The sequence below is a fragment of the Haliotis rufescens genome, unplaced genomic scaffold (assembly GCF_023055435.1).
Source record: "Haliotis rufescens isolate VD_foot unplaced genomic scaffold, xgHalRufe1.0.p SCAF_21, whole genome shotgun sequence".
NCBI classification, from domain to species: domain Eukaryota; kingdom Metazoa; phylum Mollusca; class Gastropoda; order Lepetellida; family Haliotidae; genus Haliotis; species Haliotis rufescens.
Window position 1 is genome coordinate 1,110,920 of NW_025963902.1, and position 10,350 is coordinate 1,121,269.

Here is a 10,350-nt window from a genome sequence, read left to right on the forward strand (position 1 = left end):
TCATCCTACCGGGTACCCATGTACTGCCGGGTGAAGAGAGTCACATTTCGAACGAAGTCACTCTCCAAAGGGGACACCATGTGTTACATGTGCTTCAGTGTGTGACAGGACCGAAGCCCTAGAAACATCAGGAGCCAAGCTGCCGAAACGGGGTCACCCATCCAAGGACTCTGGATTCCTGATTTGTGACCACGTGCCTCCTCAGGACGATAAAAAATATAATGTTTTAAATGGACTGTAAGATGTGACGAATAATCACAGTACGCTCGTTTGTGGCAGAGGTACATGTACTAGGTTAATCGCCAGAAACCCTGGGAAGTCTGTGTTGAAGTATACTTGTCATACTTTCCGACATAGTTGAAGCGACCAATGAGGGTCACCTGCTTTTTCGATACTGACATATGTGATATGTTGTATATACACCACGCAAGGTCATACAAGTGTATGTTTGTCAAGTTAGTCAAGGTTTTCTATTCGGAAAAAAATTAATTCAGTGCTTGGATGTTGTTGTTTTTTTAACTTTATGTTACGCTTACCTACCTCATATATGGAAGCGCCGTTCTGCCAAATCGACCACTGTAACTAATGTTGGTTGGTTTGTTGTTTAGCGCCGCACTCAGCAATATTCCAGCTATATGACGGCGGTCTGTAAATAATCGAGTCTAGACCAGACAATCCAGTGATTGATATTATGAGCATCGATCCACGCAATTGGTCATCGATCAACCAAGTCAGCGAGCCTGACCACCCGATCCCGAAAGTCGCCTTTTACCACAAGCATGGGTTGCTGAAGACCTATTCTACCCCGGATCTTCACGGGTCGTAACTAATGTAACTGCCTTTTACGACAAGCATAGTTGCCTTTTACGGCAAGTATGGGTTGCTGAAGACCTATTCTACACCGGATCTTCACGGGTCGTAACGAATGTAACTGTCTTTTACGACAAGCATAGTCGCCTTTTACGCAAGCATGGGTTGCTGAAGACCTTTTCTATCCCGGATCTTCACGGGTCGTAACTAATGTAACTGCCTTTTACGACAAGTATAGTCGTTTTTACGGCAAGCATGGGTTGCTGAAGACCTTTTCTACCCCGGATCTTCACGGGTCGTAACTAATGTAACTGCCTTTTACGACAAGTATAGTCGCCTTTTACGGCAAGCATGGGTTGCTGAAGACCTATTCTATCCCGGATCTTCATGGGTCGTAACTAATGTAACTGCCTTTTACGACAAGCATAGTCGCCTTTTACGGCAAGCATGGGTTGCTGAAGACCTATTCTACCCCGGATCTTCACGGGTCCTAACTATTGTAACTGCCTTTTACGACAAGTATAGTCACCTTTTACGGCAAGCATGGGTTGCTGAAGACCTATTCTACCCCGGATCTTCACGGGTCCTAACTAATGTAACTGCCTTTTACGACAAGTATAGTCGTTTTTACGGCAAGCATGGGTTGCTGAAGACCTTTTCTACCCCGGATCTTCACGGGTCGTAACTAATATAACTGCCTTTTACGACAAGTATAGTCGCCTTTTACGGCAAGCATGGGTTGCTGAAGACCTTTTCTACCCCGGATCTTCACGGGTCGTAACTAATGTAACTGCCTTTTACGACAAGCATAGTTGCCTTTAACGGCAAGCATGGGTTGCTGAAGACCTTTTCTACCCCGGATCTTCACGGGTCGAAACTAATGTAACTGCCATTAGTTTCCGAAGGAATTTCAGTTGGACTTTCTCATGAAGTTAGACAGACGGTGATCACCATCATAGGGATATACGTCATAGGATACCCGCCATAGGGACTAGTGGAAGAGCGTCCGCCTGGAGAGCGGAAAGTCCGGGGCTCGATCCCCGGCCGCGTCATACCAAAAGACGTTAAAAGATGGAACTTGTTGTCACCCTGTCTGGCGCTCGGCATTAAGGGGCTAAAACAAGGACTGGTCGGCTCGGAGTCAGTACACTGTGTCTGAGTGGGGTATTCATGTTAAACTGCGGCATGGTATCTCAGTGAGCTAGCATTATAAATCGGCATCAGTCCGGACTAGTACAAGCAGCCACACGAACACACACACGTACATGCACGTCGCTATATAAGTGCTATAATCTTGGACGCGACGTTAAACCCCATTTCACCTCACCTCACCTCCACTTGTGGCGTGATCATGTTTAAATGATCCAGGTTGTTAGCAGACACCAAAACATCACTGCTGACATCTGCGCACGCAGATCAAGGTCATTCAGTCCTGCACACCACGTATTGACACAGTTCTTTTTTGAAGTCGCTGCCTGTAAAAACCCGTGATGAACAATGGACTCACTCTTGTGTTTATGTTTGTATGTAGTTTACATACTGGAAGTAAGTATTTAACTTTTCTATTGCTTGCTAACTTACCGGGGATTTTACATGAAAACCAGAAAGATGTCATGAATAAACGGAAACGTTTTATCCTGTGGAGTGAGTGAGTGAGTTAATACCGGGTGTTGGCGGAGAGTGTGTTGAAAAACTTTGTAACGCAAACACATGTCTACATAATGATAATATTTTAAACAGATTTTGTTCAGATTGTCTCCCTTAAATGGTATATCATATAGTATATTAGATGGTATATTAGATGATATATTAAATGGTGTATTATATGTTATATTAAATGGTACGTTAAATGCTATATGAGATGGTTAATTAAATGGTATAGTAAATGGTAGTATATTAAATGGTATATTATATAATATATTAAATGGTATATTAGATATTATATTAAATGGTACATTTAGATGATCTCTTAAATAGTATAGATATGGTATATTATTTGGTTTATTAAATGATATATTAGATGGTATACGAGATGGCAAATTCAATTGTATATGATCTGACATGATAGATATTATATCTAAGAATTGACTTTCACTTTGTGAAAGTCAAAGTCAATTCTTATGATTTTTTATATCACTATTTCATACCTCGAGGGATGTAGCGCTTCATACGAGTGACGTCATGTTTACACTGACAGCCATTCAACAACCAGCTGTTCGCGGAATAAACGAGTTCCCCCAGAAAAAGAGAGGTGACATGAGCATATGTTCAACTTGCTCTACAGGGACAGCTGTTGTTTATTTACAAGAATTTTTTTTCAAATAATATCATCATTGGGTGAGAAAGCTCTGTTCATAACTGCCCCAGTAAGCGCGTCGTAATACATTTACATCAAGTACAAGACGTCAAAATGGCCGACACGATATACGTGACGGGAGAGATTTCCGAAGTTGTTCGTGAAGTTGTTGCGGTTACATGTGTTGATCATCACTGATTAATTGGCCGATCATTGAAAGGTGATTATATAGATGTGTCAAATAGATACTAAAATAAATTGATATAATGCTGTACACTGTCACTGTCAGTCTAGACGCGGATCGAGTCGATACTACGATATTGGATGTGCACTTCTCCGTTTTGTTCAGAAGGATGGTTCGTAGCGAGGATATTCGTGGACGATCATGCAGCCAAACTCTCTGACGCTTCTCAATGTATGTTAAAACGCCGAGTTTAAGATGAATGGCTCCAAATGATGAGGAACCATGCTTCTGTATTTATACGTGTTGGGGACTTCCCACGGTTTTCCCAAGGAATGTGGAAGTAGTTCGTCAGTATGTACGTCATTACAAGAACACAGTCTCGTAAGAAACGTATGAACGTCAAATTTTGTCGTCCATACGTCAGTTTCGCTGTCGTGTGACCGGCCTCTCTTCCAATGGAAAAGTGACGGTCGGGTAGCCTAGTGGTTAAAGCGTTCGCTCGTCACGCCAAAGACCCGGGCTCGATTCCCGACATGGCTACAATGTGTGAAGCCTTTTTCTGATCTCCCCCGCCTTGATATGGCTGAGATATTGCTAAAAGCGGCGTATAACCATACTCACTCACTCCAATGGAAAAGCCGTTTATCGTGTAAACTTCAAATAAAATAAATATTAAATGGTAATTATCATATAGTATATTAGAGGTGAGGGGAAATTGGTTTTAACGTCGTGTCCAAGATTATTGCAGTTTTGTACGTTTGTGTGTGTGTGTGACTGCTTGAACTAGTCTGGACTGATGCCGATTTATAGTGCTAGCTCACTGAGATACCATGCCTCAGTTTAACATGATTACCCCACTCAGACACAGTATACCGACTCCGAGCCGACAAGTCCTTGTTTTAGCCAGAAAGGGTAACAACAAGTACCATCTTTTAACGTCTTTTGGTATGACGCGGACGGGGATCGACTCCCGGACCTTCCGCTCTCCAGGTGGACGCTCTAGATCCGGTTTGCTTGGTCTTCAGCAATCTATGCGTGTCGTAAGCGGCGACTGACGGGACGGGGTGGTCAGACTCGCTGATTTGATTGATGCATGTCATCGTATTCCGTGTGTAAATTGAAGCTCATGATGTCAATCACTGGATTGTCTGGTCCACATTTAAACATACTTCTCATGTGCATAATTTATGTCTATATTTCCAGCTGCTCTGAATTGTCTTGCTTGCGCGTCTGTGGGTGAAAGTTGTCGCCTCCAGACCACTGTGTGTCCCCCTGGTAAGGTAAGTTTCACATTTACCGTTACAGCTCACCTCGCTCCAAGAATCATGTTCGCGAGCTTTATATGTCTCCCGAGGTAATATGTACCAACGGAAAGATGCTGTGCTTCATTTAAAGTGATCTAATGTTATGTTATTGAAAAACAACAACAAAATAGTTGGTCATTCGTCTCATCAATGTTTTATCATAATAAATTCATTGACAAAACCCATACCTGGTAAAAGAATACTGAGCCATACGCCCTAAAAGATTGGTTTTGTAATAACTGAACTCAACTACAAATGCCAATGTCGGGTGTGACCACCATTTGCCTTGGTAAAGGGAGGGTAGCGGCTGCGCATTGAAACACCTCAATGTCAACACAAGATGGGCCGAAGTGAGCTAGCGATGCCGGCTGGTTCTGGTCCTGTCGTCGGGGTTGATATATCTCATCCAAGACATGTTTTTAGGGGTAAAGGGAAGAAACATCCTGCCATGGCAGTACCGAAATGTTATGCGGCCTCACAAATTCTGTTCTAACACGTGCACAATGTGGGCGTAAATATCCTGCTGCAAAGTGATGTTACGTCCCTGCATTTGCACAAAAGGTAGAACATGATCTCGAAAGATTTCGTCCCTGTAGCGTACGCCATTCAAATTGAAATTTACAACGTTGAGTTGTGTTCCACCCCACGCAATTACTCACGATATGGAGTAACGCAAGCCTCACTAAAACGTTCTCCTGGACGCCTGTATACCCTTGCACGACCACCAGAGCTGTTCAGATGAAACCTGGACTCGTCTTTGAACAGTATACTGTCCCCGTCATGTCTTCTGTACCTCAGATGTTGTCTACACCAAGATGACGGTGACGTGGAATAAATGGGCGTATCGCTGGACGTCGGGCCGGATGTTGTGCTCTCTCAACCGGTTGCGTACGCATCTGCCACTAATTGGTCTCAACCCAGGAATTGTCCGAGTTGTTAATCCGGTAGTTTGGTAGCGATTACGTAGATGCACCAACCGAATACGGTGGTCTTGTTGACGTGACGTAACACGTGGACGACCCGTGACAAGTCATGAGTGTTGCCCTGCTAAAGAGATGATATTGTGTGGCAACCTTGCTTTGCGCCATTCTTGTGTACAGCATACCCACTGTAGCTTTTAAGCAAGCCGTGGCATTGCATAAGCGATATTTACGATTAAGCAAAAGTGTTTTTTGAGCATCTTATAGCTAAACAATCATTGTGTGCTGTACACATTAAAAAACATGTGTGAGTTTCATGCTCCCAACAAACACGCTTACATCCAAATTGTGCGCCGTGCATGCACTGATACCGGACTATCAGAGAACGAACACTATTTTTAAATACAAATTGAAGTGAGATGGAGATCGTGAACGATCTATTGAATTCTACCAAAGAAAATACCCAATCAATGATTGTATATTCTATTCGTTATCTCATATTCGTCACAGGAATAGTATTTGCCACTTTCTGTATTCGTTATATCCCCAGAAAATACACTTTTTATTTCTGTGTTGTTTAACGCCGCACAATTCCAGCTATATAACGGCGGTCTGTGAATTATCGAGTCTGGACCAGACAATTCAGTGATTGACATCACGAGCATCGATCCACTCAATTGGGATTCGATGACATGCATCAACCAAGTCAGGAGCCTGACCACCCGATCCCGTTAGTCGCCTCTCAGCATAGTCACCTGTTATGGCAAGCATGGGTTGCTGAAGATCTATTCTACCCCGGATCTTCACGGATCGAAAATACACTAATATATCCAAAACCAGTGGTGCACGTGGTCCTATGCACAGCGCACATGTTACAATTGAGGTGTAGTTAATCCACGTTGGTTGCGGAGAGTCACTGGATGGGTGACCGTGTCTGGCAGCTTGGCTCCGGGGATATTCAAGGCCTTCGGTACTGCCCCACACTGAAGCACATATAATACATGTGGAGCCTCCTTGGGTAAATGACCTGTTCACAATATGCCTCTGTTTTATGCCTCATCTAACAATGAATGGGTACCCGGTAGGATGAGTTAGAATGTAGCTGTTAACCTTCGACCGCCTCATAGACAGCAGGGGTTGTATACTCACCAGGGAGCTGAGAATAAAACCCGCGGTATGGTGTTCAGCCTGGAAACAGCGCTATACAAATGTACTATTATTATGAAACCATGTTGTTTTTTTCAGGATGTGTGTGTTGGGCTGTACGACCGGCTTCTTCCAGCCAGGATGTTCGGTTGCAGTACCAGCAAGGCTTGCCAACAGCTCGTGCAGAGTCGGAGTTCCCATGGCAACCTGTTCGTGTTCTGTTGTTCAAGAAATCTCTGTAACTGGCACGCGTAAACTGTGATGATAAAAATTATGTCGACAGAATGGAGTTTTGCAGTCATTTATCACAGTATTCCTCGCAGTAAAACCACAACAATTTTTTTTGTTTCGGCCGATTGGCGCCACAAAGCGATGGTGAACTAGAACATATTATATAACATCATCGGACTTTATTATATTTGGCAGACCTCTAATTTTATGGATTAGAAAAAAAATAGTCCAGCGAATGTCAGCTATAACCATTCACATATTTGATCAGGTGCACTGTATAGAAAATCTAGCCAGTGCATGTAATGATGAAAGCATAACCTTTTATGACAGAAGTCAATACACATAAATGCTACTTTTAGAATAATAAAACATCGTCCACTTTCAGCAGAATCAACTCTGATTTTCTTTTGAAATCCCAGGTGTCGCATTATTATCCCCGTCCACGGTGGAAGGGGATATAGGAATGGGTGCTGTCCGTTTCCGGAGAAGAACAAAATAACCGATCCGTGAAGATCTGGGGTAAAATAGGTCTTCAGCAACCCATGCTTGCCGTAAGAGGTGACTATGCTTGTCGGAAGAGGCGACTAACGTGATCGGGTGGTCAGGCTCGCTGACTTGGTTGATACATGTCCTTGTATCCCAATTGCGTGGATCGATGCTTATGATGTCAATCACTAGATTGTCTGGTCCAGACTCATTTATTTACAGACCGCCGTCATATAACTGGAATGTTGCTGAGGGCGGCGTTAAACAACAAAAAACAACAAACAAACAAACTAAACAACCATGAGAGTTATCTTAATCAAACTTGGCACATATATAGGTATAATGGTGAACTGGTGCATTTTAAAAGTTTGTGATTTTTGAAAAATGTATGGAAACGACTTTGACTTAGAGTTAAAGTGGCGGTAGTGCTCGTTTCCGGAGGGCTTATACCATTGCACACAACCGGACATGTCATATTGGCGGGGGATATGTGTATTTCATGCTTGTTAAAACCATTCGGTTTGTCAGCACCATACCTGTCCTCGTCATCTTAAAGTCCAGTTTCCACATCTTCCCGAGGCAAGGGAGTTAACTGACTATAAAGTCCAGTCTCCGCCCTCGAACTTGGCTGCAATTATCGAGTTACATATATGTCAAGACTAACGAGTTTATGCATAGTCCAATCAGAATCGCGTAACGAGACATCCGGTCCGTTTACAACAGGAATTTCAACGTGCAGATTTCGGTCGACTGCAGGATTTGCAAAGCATGTGTTCCACCAACTGGGCGTCGACAGAAATTTTGTAAATTCTTTCATGCTTTTAATCAAGGTGCTCACGCGATTTGATGAACGTCGCGGGGTAAGACCCGTTTTATAACAATATAGATCTTGATTATCGAGCAGATCGTCTTGACTGGGCGCCGCCCGTCTGTGATATGAGCGATGGAACATAGAAGGGACATAACTCGTAATAGCCACTGGTGGCGCGACTATCGAGCCTTGAACTTCCAGCTTTGGTCGGCAACGGTGGAAACTGGACTTTTATAGTCAGTTAACTCCCTTGCCTCGGGGAGATGGTCCTCGTGGGTCTGACACATTACATATTGGAGAAAACACGCTCACGAGGTTTTGGTAGACAGAGCAAGCCCTGGGAAGAGGGCAAAACCAAGGGGGCGAAGCCTCCGCGGTTTTTCCCGACCCCCAGGGCATGCTCTGTCTACCAAAACCGAGGGAAAGTGTTTTTCCATACTTATAAACCGAAAAAAGAAACTTAAAAGAACATTTTATCAACATTTTTATCTTTAGAACATACTTTCCATGAACCTTAGGAAACGCTCGTAAAATATCTGTTGCTGGCGTACGGATCTTGAAAAGGACATTCTAAAAACCAGGGAGGCTTATCTGTAGCCTCGTGCTACACTCACTGGGGTACAGATATGAAGGTTGCGAGTTCGATCCTCTGGAATATAAACAAAACATTTGTCATTTGATTTTACATGTCATTACATGTTACAATCTGAACGGAAGTTACATTAATAAAATCCCTGAGATTTTATAACAAATATGACTTGAATATCCTATAAAATCCCTGGGATATTATATAAAATCCAAACATTACAACGTCCCTGTTTATGAGATTTAGCCCGACTGGAAAGTAAAACCTCACAATAGGTTTTAATGCCTATAGAAAGAAGTCTCTTACTCAAAAGAGATCCCAATGAATAGGTTTATAAGGTGACTGAAATACTGTTCAAATGAGTGACTGAGTGAGTGAGTTTGGTTTTAGAAGTACACCGGAAACACCAAGGTGAAGGACAACCGAAATGGGATTCACACATAATAACCCCCCGGGGGGAGGGACAAGCGAACTGGCCTTGGGCCACTAGGATTGTTGGTGAAACACCTAAGTCCTCCGTGACGATTGTTTATACGGGTCAGACGTGGTCTAATGGTAGAGCGTCTGCCCGGAGAGCGGAAGGGGTTCAATTCCTGGCCGCGTCATACCAAAAGACGTTAAAAGATGGTACTTGTAGTTACCCTGTATGGCGCTCGGCTAAAACAAGCTCGGAGTGAGTACACTGTGTCTGAGTGGGTATTAATGTTAAACTGCGTCATGGTATCTCAGTGTGCTAGCACTATAATCTCGGCATCAGTCCGGACTAGTACAAGCAGCTAGACACACACGTGCATGCACGTCGCTATATAAGTGCAATAATGTTGGACGCGACGTTAAACCCCTTTTCACCTCACCACATTGTACGGACAAACATTGAATCTACAAGGGAACGGCGGAAGTCAAACATAACACGGAAATAATGACACCAGGAGAGACCATAAAGATTAATTTATTAGCAATGAAATCGTCGCATGGCACAGACAGTTTTTGGACATATATAAAGCGAGATTAAAAAATATAAAATGATTCACGAACATGTTTTGTTGTACATACTTGTGTCCAAGGTAATTTTAGCGCCTTAAAGACCGGCGGTAATTGTTGTTAATTACCAGGGTATATCAAGTCGCGTACCTCTTCTTCTGAACTACGGTAATCCCCTCGTTCTTGGTGCTGACTGTCTGGGATGGGCGAGAGGTACAATGTCAGCACTCGAGGAACTTGGACTTTTTACCGTAGTTCCTCCAACAAGCACAAAGAGTGATCTTCGTTTAACAGCTTTTATTCCCACTTTGTGTTGCCGGTCAACCCACTCTATTTGTCACTTAAATACGAGACTTCGGCCGCAAAGTTTCAGTCTCAGTCGAAATGCTGGTGCCTAAGCTTGGTTTCTGGTTCTAAAGATCATGACAACAAGCCGAGAACGGAGCACCAGTCCAGATGTAGTCTCCCCAGCAGCTCCTAGCCGTTTTCTCGATTTGGGGCGTTTGCCCCTTTTTAAACCGGTACCTACGTCACAGCTCTACTCATTTTTCCATCTATCATTGGTCAGCCACCTATCCCCCCCTACACTAGATCA

At 43.4% G+C, this 10,350-nt stretch overlaps 1 protein-coding gene across 1 annotated transcript in view; it reads left to right on the forward strand.

Moving 5' to 3' along the window:
• The first annotated feature begins 2,287 nt into the window (after positions 1-2,287).
• The window catches only part of LOC125371619 (CD59 glycoprotein-like), a 38,946-nt gene continuing 30,883 nt past the window's right edge, over positions 2,288-10,350 (forward strand). Inside the window, exon 1 of the mRNA XM_048401073.1 lies at positions 2,288-2,355. Coding sequence (XP_048257030.1) covers positions 2,301-2,355 — 55 coding nt within the window. The 5' untranslated portion in view covers positions 2,288-2,300. The remainder of the gene's footprint in view (positions 2,356-10,350) is intronic.